Source organism: Lingula anatina, chromosome 1, assembly GCF_051362555.1.
Source record: "Lingula anatina isolate TDL-2025a chromosome 1, LinAna3.0, whole genome shotgun sequence".
Classification (NCBI taxonomy): Eukaryota; Metazoa; Brachiopoda; class Lingulata; order Lingulida; family Lingulidae; genus Lingula; species Lingula anatina.
The window spans coordinates 56,105,751-56,127,118 of NC_141767.1; the positions used below are offsets into that span (position 1 = coordinate 56,105,751).

Here is a 21,368-nt window from a genome sequence, read left to right on the forward strand (position 1 = left end):
ATGATTTGGAAAAAATATTCCACACTAAATGTCAAGTCTGTATAAATATATAGTTTAATTGAAATCATACTGCAAGTATCGTGAACCAGACTCATTCGTTGCATGATTCTCCCTTCCAGTGCATTCAAACATACCTGGAAACTTGCTGTTTATGATAATTTAAAAGATGTTATTATATTTAGACTAAGAGAAAATGTTAGGTGTTAAAAATTTCCCTCTTGTATATCTTATTCTCTCTGAGGTTCTCCGCCTTTGTGTATATCACATGCACCTGGCTAACTGGAGGTGTATCTATTGCGACTTTACGTAGTTCACTGTGCGTGACGTGCATGTATGCCAAACTCATCACGTCTGGATCTTTTATTCTCGACTTCCGCCGAGGCGTGACTTGGTGTGTGTGTGTGTGTGTGTGTGTGTGTGTGTTTTGTTCTGAATGGCTATCCCTCGCTTAGTAGTTGCTATCCACCGCCTGATAAATAGGCCTACAACACAGCTGTTTTGGCCTCAGGTAGGTAATTAATGAGGTAAAGCGATCCAGCAGAAATAAATTAGTTTTGTGTGGTAGGTGCGAAATTATTGTGAAAATCCCCAAATGGTAAGAGTATATTTCATAAATATTTAAATTTGGTCTGATCACATATTCTAGATTTTCTTGGTCAAATCTGAGAAAGAAGGTTCAAATGCGTGTGCCCTTTTTCGTCACATTTACTTGTAGGGCAGCTTCTTGACCGAAAACGCTGACCTGTTCAGTGTTCAAGCAATTTGCCGCCACAGTGTAGTAGCATTTCAGTTAATTAGTTTTAACATTTCTAACATCTTACACCATCACCAGACAAATGAGTTGTCTTCATGTTAAAACGATAAAATTCATTTTAAGCCCCGGTAAATCTAACCCTTCCTTGGGGAGAGTTCTCAAATCACGCCATTTCACGAGTTGCTTGCTATCTAGTCACCCGTAACATTTAATTGTGTTATTTGTGATATTTTGTGTAGAGGTTAATTTCACCACAAAAGTTAATATCGATAAGCTGTTTATCAAGTTGTGCACTGAAAACGGTCTTCACAGAAAATCCCCGTGTAGTAAAATTTTTGCAATTTACAGACATGTTGAGATTTTTGCACAATTGATATTTCGGTGGCTGTGTTCAGTGCAGGTTGACAGCAATATGAACTGAAGTAAAATTCACAGCTAAGTAGTTTTCGTGGCAAAAGTTAACCGATCTCTAGCATAGTAATTAATTGCATTTATAAATTTAAATTTTCTTCCAATAAATTTGACTTGGTTGGTTTTAACTTAAAGGTACGTCTTTTTTATACAAAACTGCTATTGCAGCATCTTCATTATTCCAAAACTTTTTGTCTTAACTGGGGTTTAATTTGGTTTAATGTTACTCTGATTTCTCTTGACTGGTTTTAAAATTAAATTACGTCCATTACCAAAGGCTTGATAGGTGACTTAGTTAGTATGCAGAAATTCTCCCTGTACAAAACCAGAAATGTTCTCAGCTGGTCAAATGCCAGAAAAGTATCTGTGAATATCTTATGAAAAAATATCTCTGATTCCTTGGTAGAGGGCAAGGTGAGATTTTAGTAAAACCAACAACTACCTTAAATAAGAGGTCTTTGAAAAAATATTTTTAAAAAATAAAGCAAATTTAATTTTTATTCCATTTTTTCGTTGACATGAAAAGTAAAGACAAGCAGTGAGTGTGTTATACGAGCGAATCCAAAAATTTGTATACATTGTCTTAAAAGAAACCTATTACTTTATTACTAATTGTTACATACTATTATTAAAAACTATTATTGAAGTCAATTTTAATACTCATTATAATTGCGTGTTCCCCGTCATCAATATGATTGCTGTTTGTTTTAGATATAAACAGGGAATTGACAGACAGGGAACTTAATACCCGTGTCCTTAAATAGAACAAAATGTTTGTTTACTCAACAACCGCAACAGTGGCATTAAAAAATAACAGGTACCGTTAAACTGACAAATATAAAGGAAAATCAGGTAAATAATATTTTAACCGCCTATTTGCGGTAGTCTCTCTTCTTCGAGACAACCACCTAATTATGTCACATGTGTTTCTAACGTTTCTGTTGTGTAGCATTCAATTTTCCGTTAATGCTTTGTGAAAAAGGTTCGTACTGAAGCTCCTCTAACACATTCTCACAAATATTTTCAATTTGTAAAGCTACAGATGGTGATATTTTAGATTTCCAAGCATGAGCAGTTTCGGTAGAGTTATTTCTCGCTGTAAAATATTCGTTATTTGATCCTTGGTCTTGGTTTGTATTTTTCCACATCCACGCGCGGACAACGTGTGGCAGAGGCAAGCCAAGGAATTGGTAGATAAGTGCAGTCGTCTCCAAAACACGCTCGGCCATTGTTTCATATTTTATTTGCAAGATTCGTCCTTGAAACTCCTTCGCAAGTTGCTTTCCTTTCAAAATATCTTTTGTCATTTCGTAGCACAATACGTTAGCTTGCATGTCTAAGCTCAGATTTGTTTTAGTAAGCTTCTTTCGTGACAAAAGGGAAGCGCGGGGATCTCTTAGTAGGTGGAGAACTTTCAACCCCGGTATCTTGCGCAGCAGGAGTTCCACGTGAGACATTCGTAAAGCGATTTCTTTAATGGCTACAATTGATGAATTTCGGCATGTTTCAAGAATAAATGGAACACATTCAGTATCTGCTGCCACGCCCTGGTGTGACAAAATACAGGTCGTGTACTTAACAAGTCTCCTATGTCTACCCCCATAAGTGAAGAACAAATGGTTTGCATAGGTGTGTGGAGCAAGCACATTCACCGGCACGTGATCCAGCTTGCAAGTGAGAATGTTTTCCAGCGTCTCCAGCACGATGTCCTTTTCTTCTCCTTTCTTTGGAAACAACCTTGAAATTAGAATTAGACCACGGGTGTTTAAATAGAAAAATATCGAAATATGCCATGTCATGTAATCACCAACTTTTCCAAAACTCTGTTAACATTGGTAGTATTATGCATTATAAATAAATCAACTACGCCACTGGTTAAGTAGGAATAACCCACGACTTTAAAAGTTCCCCAGTACAACAGTGTAAATGAAACGCAAACAAACCGTCTAGTTCCGTTTGGATATGTTAATTCCGTTGTTTTGGAATTGGAGCCATAGTCTATTTCATTTGAAACCAATGCCCAAGTTGGCTCAAACATGTAAAATGCGTCCGGATGCTGATTGAAAAGTTCCCCGAGGAGCGAAGACCCACTCCGCATGTAGGACAGGATAAGGATTGCGGTAGTTGAAATTTTTTGTTCAACTACTGAAAGTAATATTTACAAAACTCTAAAACAATCGACAATCTAGAGATGCACTAATCAAATCACAGAGATCCTAGAATACAATGTTACACCTAGCCCTTACTAATAAACATTCGTCAGACCTGAATGATAGTCTTTTTACAAAATATGCGATGAAGCTAGTGACGAGTACCGATTTAAAAAACAAGTTTGATATTATCTTAATGTTTTGATATGAAATGGAAACAATTAACCAGCACAAGTATACATCAATGAACAAACGCGCGCGCACACACACACACACACGCACACACACGCACATATACACACACATAGTTGGCTAGTCTCACACAACCTCTTTAAAACCTCTTTACCCTTTTCTCCCTGGAGCCTTGGCTGAGGTTTATTCGACCGACAGCTAGCCTTAAATATCACTCAATGGCTACCTTTTTGTAGCAGCGTATACGTGGAGTGTCATATACAGTTTATATCTATTCGATATAATTCGCTGCTGGGTATGACCCTCATTCCCAGAAGGGTTATGGATCGGAATAATGAGAATATAGCTGATCATAGTCAGATCTTTCGTATTCAGTCTGCTGCAGAATGCCAGCATATTCAGAGTTTAATCAGAATAAAACATTTTTCTTTTCGACATTTCTTGCCTTTCCTTTTTTCAGAATTTGGTAATGGGAAACAAATTACAAATAAAAAACTCGTAATTGATTAAGTTTATCGAACAATTTTACGCCATACAAAAGAACACTGTTTCTTGGTGTGGACGTGGCTATAGTCATCAAGACAAACATGCATCATGTGCATGCTTTAACATTTTTGTCAACATTTACATTTCATGCTTAATTGAATAAATCAGCTACTCATTAATATTTTTTCATAAAGAATGCGTCGAAAGGTTCGAAATAACAAATAATATAAAAGGCTGACTTTATGGTAAGTTTAAGCAGGTAAAATTGGGCTTTGAGGGAGAAACGGATTAAGTTCACATCACTACATGGCCTAGTTAAACAAACCCCACTTGGGGCAACGAGTTGGCAGAACACAGAAGTCTCTGTCTGGCCGTCTGCCTGTCCGTCTGTCCACTCATACCGATAGTACGTTTCATGTTTGATTTCCTATTAAATTAACTTGTTCCCATAACTTACCGAAATCTCTGGCGCAGTTAGATGCAAAACAAGTCCGCCCCAATCTACAACACTGATACACCATAAGCAGGATAAAGACGGAGATATTCAATAATGCAAAACGCTTATACGTTATCCTATCGATGAACATTGTAGAGATTTGGCGCGTCTGGTTACACGGATAATTTTTATATGTGACCGCAGTGAAACACTGGGTACGTTAGCATACAGCTTCTTGACACCTCTTTTTGTGCCACTACATAATATATCAATTGATCTCTATCTGGCTATCTGGCCTCTGTGCAAGAAAAATCCTTGTCTTTTACTCCTTATTGAACCTGACGTCTTCCAGTGGCTAAAATATATGGCGGATATGTTGAGTTCTCTCCTCTGTTAAGTGCAGCTGCAGTTTTATAATACAATTCGTACTCATGGTATAGGTCTTTGCTTGTTAACACCGAAATGGTGCATATGCGCGACACGTCGCCCTCCGGGAAATACGGATAGTTGCGCCCCCGAGGCAGTGTTTCCACCTGAACACGAATTGACACATCATTTTATTACTATTAAAATGGTATTGGGACATTCTACATTAAAAACCGCGTGGAACATCTTTTGTTACTGAATACCTAGGTCATATTTTTAAGGCCTTACGACGTGAAATTAATTTCATTGTAGGGCCTGTGGTATGGTATTGAGGGGATGCACAGGATGTACTGCGTTCCTTTTTAAATATCATAGTTGAGTGTAATTTCCTTTGTTATCAACAATAACCTTTTGACATTTTTAACGTTTTAAAATTACGAAACCTGCCTTTGTGTTAAAATATTTCTTTCTTTTTTTTTGACCTACTATCATAAAAACATTCAGAGGTTTTCATACATTGGCTCTTACTTTTCTCTTGAAAATATTATAAAGCGCCGTCACACGTGTAAAACATGCCCCGTTTGACATGCAGAGACGGTTGCACTTAATATGTACAAACTGCGACCAGCCGTTTAGTTGATATAACACGTACTGTCAAGGTACTTGATATGCTATGACAATAACCGAACGGTATGAATAAGCAAGAAGCTGATTTCTGTTTCAAACCAGTAAAATGGTAAATCTGACAATTCACCCATTGCACCAACTCCAGTTATTTTATAAGCCTGAAAAGGCTGTTTTGCTTATACACAACATTAATACATAAAGCAAGACTCACCTGTAAGGTGAATGCTAGACATATTGAATTACTATTTTAAAAGTCATCACTAGCCATTGCGGCAAACACAATTACTTGAAAAGCAGTAAAATGGTCATGCAAAAACACGCTTCCACTCTAATAAAAAGGCACTTCAGGACAGAACACGCACAGCACATTTCCCAGTGACGATGATTTAATTATTACCACCCACTGTTACGGATGAGTAGGCCAAAATAGATAAATAGAATAATATAGTAGGTCGGCAGACAGATGGATAAGCAAATAAATAAATACATTGTTGAATAAATGAGGAGATAGTTGTATTGATCAATTGATTCTTAGATACTGATAGATTTTAAAAAATGACGAATATGTAGAACCTTAGAAATGATAAAAATGAACGGAAGAAACAACCATACCAAAATAAAATGGAGTGACTGCTATGGCTCTTTGGTTTGGTTCTAATGACTTTTCTGTTGTTTATGGTATGGGCAATTAACTTTCTACCGTGATTTCGATAGCATAGCTGGAAGTTTTTAAGGTAACCTGAAAATAAACTTACATGATTTTAATATTCGTCTGCACACGTAACTTTGAACATGTAGGGTTTTTTTCGCTTTCTAGGTACCAAACCACAGACCTCAAATATATACACTGCCTTCGGGAAATATCGATTGCGTTCTCAATAATAATAAAGAAAATAATAAAACATTAGGTCAACAGAGGGTTCGAGAGTATATCTAAATCGACCGCTGATTCTAGTCCTCGTATCGATACGCTGCAGCGTTGAAGGCGTTAGGCAAAGTCAACCAGGTTGTTCAAGGTGAAACTGTCTAGATAATAGTGGAACACGAACCGCTTTTCTCGGCACAGCCCAGATTTTGCAGCCCTGCAGGTAAGTTACGTTAAGAATGGGCATTTAGTTACGCATGAGGACATGATATGATATGGGCGTATGGTTCAAGTATGCTAAAGAAATGATACGTTAGATTTTAATGATTTTTCCTTTTTTGTTTGGCTGACTTAAGTGTTTATGGACAGACAGAGTGAATACCTGCTCTTCCATACACTGCATAATATATAGACGCTCTCTAGTTCATGAGCATTTAAGTTACAATCACATAATAAATGCCCTCATGTACTGAGGCTTATGAAATGAAGTGTTCAGCAATCATATAATAACCCCTTCGTTCTTTGCTCCATCATGTAATAACAGTCTTCCCAGTCGCTGTTATCGTTTTTCATAGTGTGAAATTGTTGCCAACGGTTCGGGTTTAATTCATGTAGGTCGGATAAAATTTTCGTTTTTGCTTGTGGTTCTCTTTTAGTTATTTAGGCCGTATACAACTACAGGGATTCTCGATATATTTTTTCAACCCATGTATTAACGTGCTAATTCCAGTTTACGGTATATTGGCGGATTATTTATCAACATATATATGTGCAAGTGGCTTACAACTTTTGGCATATTAAAACAATCCAATACATTGAGAGAGAAGTGAAGGGGGGGGGGGAGAAAGTGAGAGAGAGGAAACTTTATTATCTCTTAAGTATAGATTTCGACTACCTTATGTATTTTTTCCAAGAGATGTTAGATTCTTGAGTCAGGTTCACGTTTACATTTTATATCAAAAGATGTTCGAGGAAATGCATATGGTCGTGTTAGCCATGTTTAAATAAGGAGCATGTTGAGTGGCTGTAAGGGCAGTGTATTGATTTGTTCAAGTGGTGTGAAGAATTTTGAGGGGGTCAAAATGACACATGATAATCGTCTAGCGTCAGTTCTTTCCGTGATAGCTTTAATTAGTTTAAGTTAGGAGCACAGTTTAACCATATCACCGTATCTCTCGGCAACTAATGTGAGGTTATTTTATGGCCATATTTCTAGGTAAATCATTTTCATGTTTGTACAGTGTGGCTCAAAAGTTAACCATAATAAAAGCGGGGAACTGAGAGGGTGAACATTTCTGCCAGGAAAAGTTATAAAAAGAAAGAATCAAAGATTTATTGCAGAAATAACGATATATTGGTTATCCTTATTTTAATGAATTAGGTTTGCTCGATCCCCTTGACGACAGTTTCTTGGCATTGACTGCTTAAGCAGATCAGTGGCGATTGACGACAGTACAAGCCATTATGCCAACAGTTTACCTGCAAATATAAAGGGGAATTAAAATTCATAAACCAGAAAGTTACTCAATACACCCATGAAAATTCTTTTTTGCTTCATCTGAGAGACAGACAAACGGTCATCCTGACAGACAAACAGCCATTCTTATCATAATTGTGAAGGAAAATAAAATGACATCTACATTTACAGGGAGTGAAAATCCAAAGAAACAGTCACGTTATTTAATATATTTCAATTGAAATATCAATACCTAAACCTTCCATGTAGTCATTTCAGTCATGATGTATCTATTTTCACCGCTGTACCATTTATTTCCATCGCAATACCTCTATATCCATCTTGGTAACTATCGCAATTGATATTAATGGCATCGTGGCTGTAGAAAATGCGTTGCGCATAAGATGGGATGGCATTGCGATTAAAATGAGGGTGTTGGGATTGAAATAAGGGGGCGTCGCGATTGTTACCAAATATGCCGGCTTTGACATGGCATAATAAGCCTTAGGCCCGTATTCCAACATGTTCCTTAAAATAGGCCTAAAGTCAACTTTTATAAAGGCTTCCTTTGATGAGGTGTTCCTTGGTAAAAGAAGGCCTAACGAAATGGTATTCTAAGACCACACTTTAGCCTCTCCTTTGATAAGGAATTACTTTGACAAAAGTCAGCCTTTGGGTAAGGGACACTGACATAAAGGAGCTCCTCATTGGTTAAAGTAGGTCTTTGTGACACCCTCCTCATTAAAAACGCCTCAGTAATGTTGTATAATTGGGGTCAACTGATCAACTTCAGTCATGCAACAGTGCATATGGACATTATTACTGCATGTGGATGTTTTAATCTAAGCCAATTTAGTGAATAAAGCAAGTATGCCAAAAAGAGAAAAGAATGGTTTGGAGGATGAGAAAACCAAAGTCATAGACCTTTTCTGATATCGAAAAGCAGCTACTGATTCAACTAGTCAACAGAGAAAAGCCTATCCTCGATCAAATGTATTACTTCCACCAAGGAGGTTATTTTCACCCCTGTTTGTTTGTCTGTCTGTCTGTCTGTTTGTTTGTTTGTCATCAACATAACTCAACTTAGAACACTTAGAAGTGGTTAGTTTTTGGTGGTGATCCGGATCAATAATCAATCAATAATCGAAAATCAAAAAAACAATCATTATAGAATGAAAATTGGGTGGAGACTTTGCTGCCTTGGCGGAGGTCTCCACTCTCGGAGTGCTTTTCTAGTTGAATTTAATGATTTTGAATTTAGGTAGGCATGTTTGTTTACATAGTCCTCTATGGAGCTGATTTTCACAAGAGAACTGTACACGTAAGGCTGCTTAAGGAAGACTAAAAGTTACTCCAGACCAACCTTACATTTTAAGGAATCCTCAGCCGAAAATAAAGCAAATCTTTAAGCAAAGGCAGATTCTAGAAATGACCGATTCCTTTGGTAAGGATGATTGTTAAGTGATTCCTTTCAAGTGAGATAAAAAAAGATCTTGGAATACAAATTTCGTATAAGGTCGACTTTAAATCTCACTTAACGCTAAAGGGAGATTCTGGAATACGGGCCTTAGTTTTTGGAAGGATTTAAACGTATGTTATTACAGGCTAAGATAAAACGCCAATTTGCGTGATTCCATACGCAGTATGTCATGTGGTCAATTGACTGTTTTCCATTGCTAATTTTCATTTCATTCCGACGATTTTGAAATGATAAACCTGTCAGGTTTCAAAAATGTTAATTACACACCCAAGGTCCCGTGTATTTTAAAACAATATGGAAATTAAATGTGCTGAAGCAGTATTCATTCACACCTCTCCTACTGAAAATCTATTCAATTTTTGTTCAGAATTTTACTAACCCCTACGAATGGTAATGTTGTCAACAAAATACTGAAATGTACCGCGATAAGTGTCTGAAATGATTCCGCTGCCTATTCGTGTTTGGTTTCCGATTCCGCTCTCTATCTTTTTTAATAAGCAAAACTCATTTGATTATGGATATTTACCGATCTTGGTTAACCTTCCTCGAGGTCTTCGCCTACGAAATGCATGGAATACTTACATCATGTCTGTCGTATTATTTATCAAACTGATAATTCAACATATGTTACTTTTACAATTATTTTCATACCTTGTGAAGGAACACGCAAATTATACATTTCCTCGATTCCTAAGAGAAACGGAAATGGAAAGGGCGAAAAATGAGAGAAGACGTTTTATGGTTTCTCTTAATAAGAAATATTTACATAGGTACCGTTCCCAACTAAATGGGGAAAAGTGCTCTTAAATTGCATATCTGTGAAACCAAAGCAATATGCTATCGATTGCATTCTGTTTGGTAATGAATACAAGTCACAATCACCATTAGGTTTCAGATAATTAACGTATAAATTGATCCCTACGTCTCTGCGTTCAAAAAGTTGTTATTTTTTCTACAAAACACTTTTCTCATGTTTATTATATGTTTTCTCAAAGTTGTTCTAGCAACGCCTTACAAATAAGGTCATTTTACTTCAGGTTGTTGTTTCCAAGCCAACACGGATATTATAGGTGGATCCTAAAGCCTAAAGATCCTAAAGAGTCGTTGGTTGAATTAAACAAGTCAACGAATTACATCTGGCACATTTTTGTCCATTTAAAGTCACAAATGACAGACGTAGAGAAATCCAACCGGCCTGAGTTCTACGTGCCAACACAATTTTGCCAAGATGACCAAACAGCGCAAGATTGGCAAGATGAAGTTTTTGATAATACTCAAATGGCCTCAGCCAACCAAGGTCAAATAGAAGGTAAAAACCAAGGTGAGCAGCGCGATACGTCACCAAGTGCAGGAAACGAATGGTCATATGCTATGGAGAGAGAGAACACAGCGCCACTATCAAGGGTTCACCGCGAAAGCAGTCACCTGTCGGATCTGTCCAGCGAAAGTTCAGAAATTACGTACAAATGTACCTTTAACCACCATTCTAGAGAGAGAATGTCGTCGTGGGATGACAAGAGTTACTCGGTGCCACGTTGTAAGTCTACTGGACATTTGAGAATGCAGAAGAAGCAATTAGCCCAACGCGGCATCTCGGCGCCGAGTCCCCTCCATGAAGCACCGGGAGGTTGTGTGTCGCCAACGGATGAGGAACCAAGTACGCGGAGGACTTTGCCTTTTGCTAATGTATACGAGTTTTTCGTGTCGTCAGACTTTTATGATGATGACCTCAGATATTTCAAAACTCACGGGTTTCTGAAACTTTGGAATGCGATGCCTCAATTCATCAATTTGCGGCGACTGTCCCTATCACACCTGGACCTTTTGGCCTTACCTGAAGACGTCCATTGGCCGGAAAGACTTTCCCATTTTTACCTGTCTGGAAACAGGCTCTCCGTTTTGCCATCGAGTATGGAACATTTGCAGTCGTTGGAGTTCATACACCTTGGTGGAAACCGATTTTGCAGCATCCCCCCTGTGCTGAGGCGGCTTAAGATGCTGACGGGTCTGGACTTAACCAACAATTGTCTTATAGGCGAAGGTCTGGTATCGGGTAGGTAAACGCTTTTTATTTCTTCTGAATAGATATGAAATGTCAATAGGGACATAACAAAAAATAATAATTAATAAAAATAAAAATGCAAAACGCTTGTAGATGCAAATAGCGGATTGCTCTTGCAGGGGTTCGATACGCCAGAACTTTTTTCCTTATCCGTTTACATAATGCGGCAATCAACATTGACAACTTCTGAAAAGTGCTACTGGGGTGAATTTGCTTATTCAGACTGATGGGGTCTTTTTTCTTTTTGGGTGAAAACTGTAGTATCATGATCTCTCTCACTTGGACAGCTAACAACACCGTATTAATCACATTAATTAGTCCTATAATCCGGTGCAAGGATTGCCAGGATTTTTCTTGAACGGCTTATCTTTTATCAGTAAAGATGCGAAATAATTCCTTTGATTAAAGCCTTTGTTTGTTTGAAACTCAAATTATTGGCTCATATCTCGTAAACAAACAAACGATAAATAAATAAAAGAAATACCCTGGCGCCTGATTGTAATGCACCCTAGTCGCGGCCATGTCTCTGTAAAGTTGGAAATCGATCACTATCTGACACCGATTTACGATAGCGATATTGACTGTAAAGCTTGGCCACTGAATGTATAAAAGCGCGAGAAGTGGTGAATAAACCGATAATGATGAAAGTTTGTGCTCTAAGTGTCTATTTTTTAAACTAATATCGAGTTACATATAAGTATTTTAGATAAAAACAAGGGGAGTATTTTGACAAATATGGGCCTTTACAACGCATCGAACCCCCTTAATGTACCCACTGTTGTCTGAAACCTGTTGCATTAGCCCACCGAACTGCGCACATGCATGTGTTTTCAATAACATTAAACGTTTTAAAACATATGGCACTGTTTACCATGAAATCTTAAAATATTCCACTGTAAACAGTACGTGACATATGTTTTAAAACGTGAAGATTTTCGTGCGTGTACGTTACTCTGACCACAGGGTGAGCCAGTAGTATGTTACAAAAGCATTGTGCGACAGCTCATGCTTAATTTTTGTATACTAGTTTAGAAGGCCCTGATATGTGAGGGTAAAGTTACGTAGCTGAACCGCCGTTTTATGATATACCTCAGTAGAAAATTATTTTATCAAATATCACGTTGATGGGAAGAGAGCACCTGACACTACAGGGAATATCTTATATATGTCAGAAGTATGGGGTCCAAAGTATTTTTTATTTATTTATTTATTTTATTTTTTTTTTTGTTCTTGGAGTTAATCGACTCTTAGTCAAATAATAGAAGAGGACATTTCGTTGATAATCTATCCTTCAACAGGAAACTGCAAAACCAAACAAAACCAAGACAATAACATCCTGATATGGTTTGTCATGCCTAAAACAGGAAATTCATCTAGTCAAATTTCCTGTCGCGTCTTAAAAATAATATATATGATTTTTTTATCCTCTCAACACACGCAATTGTTTATTAATTGAATGGAAATAATGCATAATTCCTTGTCAACAAAAAAGGGGATTCTGCACTCAACATGCCCAAGGGTTAGAGAAAAGGATTGTCCGAATAATTTCATTTCATAATCTTTCATTTTATCATTTCAAACTTAATAGAAATAATACCTTTGGTTTGGGATAAGAGCAGTTCAGAATATTTTTAAATAGCTACTAAGGTATAGAAAAGCATCCAACAGGTTTTTTGTACATAATTTTAAATAGGTGATTGTCATTTGTATCCAGAGGTTTTAGAAATCACTTCGGATTACGCGTAGTGCCTCCACGGGGTACTACAAGTTTATTAATCCTCGGTCACAACCGGCCTTTCTTGCGAAATTTCGAGTTCGCAAACAGCCCGTAAGCGCGTACGGATATATTGGACATGTCCAACAAACTCTGCGAACAACCAGGCCGCAAGTGTAACTTGCTCCCCTCCCTCGAAGTTAGCAGGGAGTTCGCAAGAAAGACGTGCGATTTTAAAGGTATTGTGGGAAGAAAAACCGTGACCTAAGACCCTCGCCGTAAGCAATAAAGGAGCATATTGCGTGTTGAAAACGGCGCACCTCCTCACAACTTACGAACATCATCGAACACGGCGGGAGTGCGGCACACGTGCGTCACTCACACGCAAGGAGAAGAAAGGCGTGCGCACGGCGCACGTTCGCGTTTTGCCAATGATCATCGATTGTGCAACGTGTACAACAATTTTCAAAAAGCTCGAATTTTGCTCAATTTAGCTTCAATATGCCTCTAAGAGGCAAGGGATAGAAGCTTAGAGAGCAGAGTAGAAAGGAGGAGGAAGAAGAAAGAAGGGGAGAACAGGAGGCAAAGCTGACGTACGCTGTCAGTACGTCATAACATTTTCTCTACTTCTATGGTCATAACGAGAGTATGGAGCAAGTCCGACGCAAAAGTGACGCAAGTATGAATTACTTTCGCCGTGTATTGTATTCTCTTTGTAAGTTGTGAGTGTGTGCCACGTGCGCAAGTAGCAAGATAAACTCAAGAAATGAGTACAATTTCCACGGCAATCGCACTAGTAATAATGAGCGTCCCTGCTTGAAACGATATCTCCCTGTGACGCGCAAGGCAGTCTTGCGCCTTACCATTGCAACCCTTCTTCTACCGCTACGAACTCTACTGCACACAAAATTCGCAGGCGATGTACGTTCCTTAAAACTGTGCGTCCGGTCGTGACCGAGGCTTAATATATTCTATATTTTTTTTTATTTTGTCATTACGCTTATGGTTTGCAGACGTCTTCTCTTGTCCAGTTTGTCTGAATGTCGTCTGGTTGTGCGCTCGTCTTTTTAGATTGTTTCTATATACTATGCCTGTGTAGGGCATATTATTTCTAATTCCTGTCCAAAGCACGTGTTTTTTGTCGGCAGGGCACGTGGCGTTTACGTGTTTTGACAATCCAATAACGTGATCGTGCAAGTTTGTGTTTTCGAACAAGTTTTTTCATCGCAAAGTCACCTTTAAAAATGTCATACGATGTTGAGACTTCCTACCACTGATACAAAATTATATTTATATTAGTTTGATAAGTCATATTATTCCGCAAACAATAACAAAGAAAAAAATGAAAGGCGACAGCTTTAGTCTTACGTGGTTACTTCTGTTCACAGATTTTGACTTTGCGCCTGATCTGTTGCCACACGGATTGGAGAACTCACTATTCCTAGCCGTATGACAATAGATAAGGTGACCAGTCCATACAGGTCATTTACCTAGTGAAAGGTCTCAGATTGACACCGCAACGTCGGTCAGTTGCTAAATGTAAGTTCCAGTATCAGAGTTATTCATATTGTATCGCAACTGACTGAGTTTTTTGATATTGCGACTAGCTCAGATCATTCATTTATGCCAACAACGGCCTAAGAGTTTTGTTTGCGGAGCGTGTACATTTAATGAGAAAAAATAAGAAGATTGGTATATGCAAGCTTAGAGACCATTCCCACAGATATTTAGAACGATATATCCCCCTGGGGAGTCTCACTAAATTGCTGTCAACTTGGCCTGCTTAAATGTCTGTCACGCCTAGTTAAGCTGTTAGGGGGTAATTATCTTTACCCTAGCTGATTCGGTAGGCGTGACAGACATTTAAGCCTCTTGAGCTAACAGCAATTTAGCGTGAATCCCCAGGGAGTTAGGTCGATCCAGATGGATTGATCTAAATCTGTGGGAATGCAGTCTTAGATAATTTTGTAAAAGGGTTTGCATTAGTATTCAAATTACGCATCTTCACGTTCCAAAAAGAGTTTTAAAAGTAGCTAGCAAAAGTAAAATATAAAAGAATAGACTTCCATTTTTTTTTTTTTTTTTTTTTTTTTTTTGGGGGGGAGGTCCAGCATGTGAATTTGCTGTCGAATTAATTTCTTACGCGTTCATTACAGGGGCTGAGGTGGAAAACTATGGTTTCCAGGAGCTGCGTTCTCTTTGCCTTGCCTGTAATGTAATAGATAACCTTCCAGGGAAGTTCTTTTTAATGAAGCAGCTACAAGAACTGGATGTTTCGTATAACCGCCTGACTCAAATTCCAGCTGCCATACGAAACTTGAAGGTAATTTGCAGCGACTGATAAGTGAGGGAGATAGTGCTTTGCTCTACCTTTCTCCCACCTAAATTAAAATAACAGAAAAATGCTGTAGGTTCACACTTGCTCCAACAGCTCGGTCGACATAGGTCTACTTAAAATCCTTTCCGTTATAATGACTTTCAGTACAAATCGGGAGTCTCAGAAAAAACATTCTGCCCTATTGCTAACGTATTTCCCTTCTCTGCTACACGAGTTAAAAACCCGAACATTTCCACTGACTTATTGCATGTGAAGTCTAGGGCCAGATCCATTACAGGAAGTCATATAGTATCATAAAGTTGTAAGTCCTCCCGCAGATTTACATTTATCGGCCAAAATGTAAAAAGGAAGAAAAAGGTTTTAGGTTTGACTGCTTATGCGCGGTCTTAAGTAGTGTGCCAACAGAGTGTTTTTTTACGCGTCCTATATTTTTTGTAAATGCAATATTTTTATCAGTTGTGACTTTGCGAAATACCAACGGTCAAAATGACAATCTGATTTAAATTTCATGAATCAGATCGTTATTGACAAGTTTTATTATGGTCACATTTTATATGGTTCCGTTATTTCATTATTTTATTTCATGTTTGCGTTCTTATTCGTCTTTATCTCTCTGGTCGAATTAAAATGTAAAAACTCTTCAGAAATTGGCGTAAGTTCCGTTGTTGTCATTCTGGTCCTAGTGGTAACTGAATAATTATTTAAACATACATGTAGCACTCTATAGCGACATTTATGCCATTGGATTTGAGTATGACATTATAGTGTCATGTGTTTTTGATTAGTTTAGCTGCAGATCAAGAAAGGTGCAGAAGATACATTTACCCCCTCCCCATATACCAATAACTTTCGCTCAGCTGATATAATTAGGTCATCCTTTTCCAAAAAATACAATTACTTTGTTATTCTTAATTTTTCTTTGTCAAGTTGTTTTTTTATTTCAGAACTTGGAGTTTCTTCGATTAACGGGCAACCGGCTGCAGACGATTCCTTCGGAAATCGAAAGCCTTGACCGTCTGTTGTATCTCTGCCTTTCTGAAAACGCTCTCGTCGACATTCCAACAAATGCGCTACATCGACTGATAAACATAAAAAGCCTTTGCCTGAACTCGAACAGACTTCCCTGTGAGGTAGTAAAGGGTATACAAGTGATACAGGAAAGCTCACCCTTCGTCAAAGTTAGTCTCCGTGAAAACTGCAAGTATTTCATCGAAATAAGAGACGCCTTCAGAGCGAAACTGCGTAAGAGAAATTGATTTTATCAGATTGTTGTTTAACTTTGAAGACGAAAAAAGGGGACTTTAGGGAATAAAAAAAACATATTATTAGATTAACCAAGAGTTCTTAAAAGATGCTTCGATATTTGTCTACCATCACATTTTGTTAGTACAATCCCCAAATAACCCTTTTTAACAGATTCCATTTCGTTTTTAGCGGAGATAGAAATGTAAATTAAATTGAATTAAATTAAATTTTAATTATTTAAAAATACATGTACAAATGGATGTAACTCCTCCAAGGCATTAGTTCAGCCTATTTGAAAGGTAAATCTCTCTCTTTTAGTTCGTGTCTGCCACAAAAATAAGGTCGCTGTTTTCAAGCAATTACAAATATCTTGCTCCTGTAACTGTATAAAGATCCATGTAATGTTATACATTATGACAGATTAAAATAAGGTCAACCACTGATAAAAAATTCCATCTCACTGATTTGGTTGCAGAAAATGAACTGCTTTACAATTTTTCTCTCATTATATTTGGTTCATAATTATCCCATTCCCTTTTTATTTATATATTCATTTATTTATTGTAGATCAATATTTTGAGAAAGATGGCAAGATCGACTTCGAGTCAGATGTGTACGTCATGCACGCCGACCACGCAGAAGATTACGCTCTCGTAGACCAGGAGATTGTCCCACATCTGGAGGAGCGGAATCTCAAAGTGAGCAACCGTCTATTTTTTTCTTGTGCCCAAATCGAGTAGAAAACGTAGTAATACTTCACATATTCAAAGTTCGTGATTTACAAAACGAACACACAATGTGAATATTTTGAAATGTAAATCGACAGTTGATAGTTGCAGTTTTATAAAGGATGTTTTATGAAGGCTATCCAACATTCAAGCCATTTTGTTGTTGATTCATTCTTCTTTAAACATTGTTCTATTTACATGAATAATCAGGGTAGGAACTTTTTACACTTGTCAGGGCAAAATGTTTTGCGATTTCTCAATGTTTTGTATGCTGGCACCTACAAAATCTCCTCTGTTTTTATCGTGAGAGCATCCCCATTAACCTTAATTCAAAAAGCATATGTTAATAAGTGGTTGTTTGAGGTTAAAAAGTGGTATTGGCAACCTTATATCCTTTAACTTCCAGGTAACGGTAAACATCCAAGCCCTGAGGCCTGGCTTACCTGTCAGCGATCAGCTAGTACATTTTATTGAATCATCGAGGAAGATCTTGGTTGTTTTCACCAAGAACGACGTCTTTGAACACACTTGCAAAGAGACCCTGACTAAAGTAAAGGCAGCACTGGAGAAACGCAAGAAGGAAGTGTCAGAAACATCACCCATTGTGCTTGTAGAGTGGTGCCCCAAGTCCAAGGTGCCACATGAATTCAAAGATTTGTATGTTATTCATAGACGGACTCCGACGCATGAAAAACATTTCTGGCCAAATATTATAAATGCTATCACACAATAGAGATAAAATGTGAAATTCAAACAAACCGCACAGTTGGTTTAGGTAGTATATGCTACACATACAAATAAGCTCGAACTCAGTTATTAATGGAGGTTATCAAGAGTTTAAAGGGATAATAACTCTTCGTATGAGATCTATATTTCACAATAAAAACATTGTAAACAACTCATAGAAATATAACATATTCTGTTTTACCACAAAAACGGCAGTTATAGCTATTATTCTGATATCTGAGTTTGTCATCAGATCACGTGACCTCCATAGATGACTATACTCTATAACAATCTCTTAAGAGATTATTACTTTATTGTAATCTCTTAGGAGATTATTGCAAAAAAAAAAAAAATAATAATAATAATAAAAAAAATACTTTTTAGAAAAAAAAAAACAAAACAAAAAAAAAAAAAAAAACAGGGACTAACTTTGAATGTAGAAATGGATTCGTTTACCATTGGCAAGTATGGAAAATTGTTGTTTACCCCAAGAAAATTCATTTTTGGACAAAACGAACAGTTATTATCCCTTTAATAATAGGTGTGTTTAGACTGAGGTTTTAAAGCTGGAGTGCTGTAAACTTCATGACTAGTCGATCAATTAAATTTTCCTGTTTCTAGACAATGTTCATCGTCTGAACTTGGGCAAATTAGCATAAAATCAAGCTAGATTTATTGGGCTTTCGAGGAGATCTTGAGCAGAACTAATGGCAGGATAGGGAGTGCAGTGCGGTAAAAAATAAAAACTCACAAAAATCACCCATGGATATCTTAAGATTTTTTCGATTTAAAGAAAGTTTATGCAGAATTGTAGCCATTTTTACATCAGTGGGAATTCACAATGTTTCGCGTGTCACTCGTTTTCCCAACGCATAGGTTTTGACACTTTTCGTTAAAAAGTGAAACCCCATTTTACGCTTATTCTCGCATTATTATCTGGTCTCGTATGACATCACGCACTGCCGTCAGCCTCTTCTTTGGTGATGCCCGTTTACATCTAGTGATAGCTCCCAATGGTTTTCCCTTGACATAGCTACAGTCTCTTGTACATCTACTTGTTAAAGACGCTTGGAAAATAGACTAGCGAGTCAATTTTTTGGGTTTTAAAATCTTAAGAATAGTGAGAAATCAATTTGGTAATTTTGTGACGCCTATAAGGCCTAAACCAGTCCAAATACCCGTAATCTTTCAGTGTGCATCCTGCCGTTAAAGTGTTGAAACCCGGCTAATATTTGATGTACTTCCCATTTACTTCCAATATTATTAAGTTAACATAAGTCTGAGATAAAAGATACATGCATAGATTTTAAGCTTTTTTTATAATATAAGGCAATGGAAATAATAAGTAAGGGTTTATTGCGCCTTCATTATAGTTTGACTTTAATACATATTTAGTCTGTGTTTCATTTATTTATATTCAAAAGAAGAAAATATTCAAAATACAGTTCTCGCTTAATAAATATTGTTGTAAACACTAACATTTTATCAATTTCTTATGTAGGCTTGATACTTACGAAGGTCAGTTTGAAAAAACAAGTTGACACTGCCACGCACTCGAGCATTTCCCTTAGAAATCACGATGTCTGTTTGTATTTTCAGTACGTAAATAGGAACTTGAAGAAAAATATAGTACGTTCTATATCCTTGTTCATGTCTACGTAACTTAAGAATAAACGTTCAAGCAACGTAGATTAGTCATCCAGGGAGTCGTATTCTTTAGTTTTTTTAATCTGCATTACTGGACTTAGACTTCCAATTGAATCTTGTTGATGCTGTAACCTCTCCTCTCGGGGATTTCAATCGGTCCACTGAGAATATCGGCAGAACTTCATGTATTCTCAGTCTTGTTACGTAATTTGGAGGTTGATCAAACATGTCCCAAGAAGATTACGCAACAGAACTGAAATAGATTGAAACGACTTTATTTATATATTTTTTCGTTTGTTGGTATTTATTTAAGTATTTAGCAGACCCATCAAATATATTGCTGCACGCCACTGAAAGTTCATTTCTAGATCACCTTCGAATGAAAAAGCTGGCAAACAATCCAGTAAGTCACGTTAGAAACACAACTTATGTAAAACTACTGTTGTTGCAACATGCGTATTCACTGTCTTGTTACGTAATCTTAGTTTGCACGAAAATTTAATGCTAACTTGTTAAAATGACATGTGGTTTATATTGTCGTAAGTGAAAAGGAGCAATATATATATATATACAATAGTGAAAATGCACGAATAAAATGACTGGCGCAAACTTGGTATTTTTTGATCTGTTGCCTTTTGAGACGATATTTGACCAATACGCACCAAACAGCAAACGTGTCTCAAAGCCCCTTGAGATGATGAGGCTTTTTCAATGTATTTGGCTGTTAACTTCCCAATTTGCAGTGACACTCTGAGACACCTGTTTTAACATATACACCCTTGGTCAAAATGTTGCCCCACCTTCAATTCTTTGTCTTTTTTTCGTTTTAATCATGATCATATGATCATCTCGCATCTTGAACAGTGTTTCTTATATCAGATACCATATTTAACATGACTCACGGTACAGAAAATACGAATACCCGTGAAGATACCCCTATTTTATACCATTTATTCAAATTTAGACCATACATCCCCTCAAATCTCGGAAATCTGATGTTCCACACTGAATCTCACAGTCCATAAAATTAAAACAGTAGCACCAAATGGCACCAAATTTATACACAATTAGCATGAGCATGTGCTCGTTAAAGACCGCATGTCTAATTAATAGCGTGAGTTAGGGCCTACTACCGTACTGCCTTCAACAAGGCAAGAATTCCGGTTTGTGGAAAATTACATCATTCGTCCAGAAAAGCTTTTCGGAATTGGTCCAGATTGTTAGGGGGCTGAATTTCCACTGCATTGGTAACTCCAATTCAGGAAGCAGCTGCTCAGTAAAGATAGTATCAGGGCTCGAAGAAAGTTGTTCCATCCTCCCATCTTCAGAACATTGCGTTTCTGCAACAAATCACTCACCAGACGATAAATGTGAGCAAATGTGTACTCGTGGTGAAGCCTGTGATTATCCCCGAGTCACCTCTTGCAAATGGAGTGAGATATATGTTTAAAATGTTACATTTATTTTTTTCCGGCATCTTTTGCGTGATCTAAAAACCTCCAATTCTGATTTTGACGATCACGCACGCACGCACGCAACCATTTCTTATTGTGCAATCTCTTTAATCAGCCTCAAATTAAATATTCGGTAAATTTATTTTCCAAGGCGTCATCTTTGAAAAGATAACGAGGTCCAGTTTGCAGGCGTGGCAACATCACGGGAAATTATCTTTGATCGTGAAATTG

At 37.3% G+C, this 21,368-nt stretch overlaps 2 protein-coding genes across 3 annotated transcripts; one reads left to right on the forward strand and one right to left on the reverse strand.

Moving 5' to 3' along the window:
* Window positions 1-1,659: 1,659 nt before the first annotated feature.
* LOC112041415 (carbohydrate sulfotransferase 1-like) lies at window positions 1,660-3,853 on the reverse strand. The gene is made up of 2 exons (XM_024074589.2): window positions 3,109-3,853; window positions 1,660-2,902 (listed from the first exon to the last, which is right to left on the reverse strand). The coding sequence occupies exons 1-2, from the start codon at window positions 3,261-3,263 to the stop codon at window positions 2,095-2,097; spliced, it is 963 nt and encodes a 320-aa protein (XP_023930357.2). The 5' UTR covers window positions 3,264-3,853; the 3' UTR covers window positions 1,660-2,094.
* Window positions 3,854-6,374: 2,521 nt separating this feature from the next.
* On the forward strand, window positions 6,375-19,514 carry LOC106166029 (uncharacterized). 2 transcript variants are annotated; one of them, XM_013544429.2, is made up of 6 exons: window positions 6,375-6,510; window positions 10,261-11,276; window positions 15,156-15,322; window positions 16,282-16,579; window positions 17,150-17,280; window positions 17,717-19,514. In XM_013544429.2, exons 2-6 carry the CDS (start codon window positions 10,391-10,393, stop codon window positions 18,041-18,043), a joined length of 1,809 nt encoding a protein of 602 aa, XP_013399883.2. In that variant the 5' UTR covers window positions 6,375-6,510; window positions 10,261-10,390; the 3' UTR covers window positions 18,044-19,514. The 2 variants fall into 2 exon arrangements, with proteins under 2 accessions (XP_013399883.2, XP_013399884.1); XM_013544430.2 differs by lacking the exons at window positions 6,375-6,510; window positions 10,261-11,276 and adding an exon at window positions 13,099-13,678.
* The last annotated feature ends 1,854 nt before the right edge of the window (window positions 19,515-21,368 follow it).

What these genes read in the sequence shown, in the direction of transcription:
- LOC112041415 (XM_024074589.2), bottom strand. Translation starts at nt 3,263, where the DNA reads ATGCGGAGTGGGTCTTCGCTCCTCGGGGAACTTTTCAATCAGCATCCG. An exon ending in TATCCAAACGGAACTAGACG is followed by an intron (nt 2,903 to 3,108) that starts GTTTGTTTGCGT and finishes TCTAATTTCAAG; the next exon opens with GTTGTTTCCAAAGAAAGGAG.
- LOC106166029 (XM_013544429.2), top strand. Translation starts at nt 10,391, where the DNA reads ATGACAGACGTAGAGAAATCCAACCGGCCTGAGTTCTACGTGCCAACA. An exon ending in CTGCCATACGAAACTTGAAG is followed by an intron (nt 15,323 to 16,281) that starts GTAATTTGCAGC and finishes TTTTTATTTCAG; the next exon opens with AACTTGGAGTTTCTTCGATT. An exon ending in TGGAGGAGCGGAATCTCAAA is followed by an intron (nt 17,281 to 17,716) that starts GTGAGCAACCGT and finishes TTTAACTTCCAG; the next exon opens with GTAACGGTAAACATCCAAGC.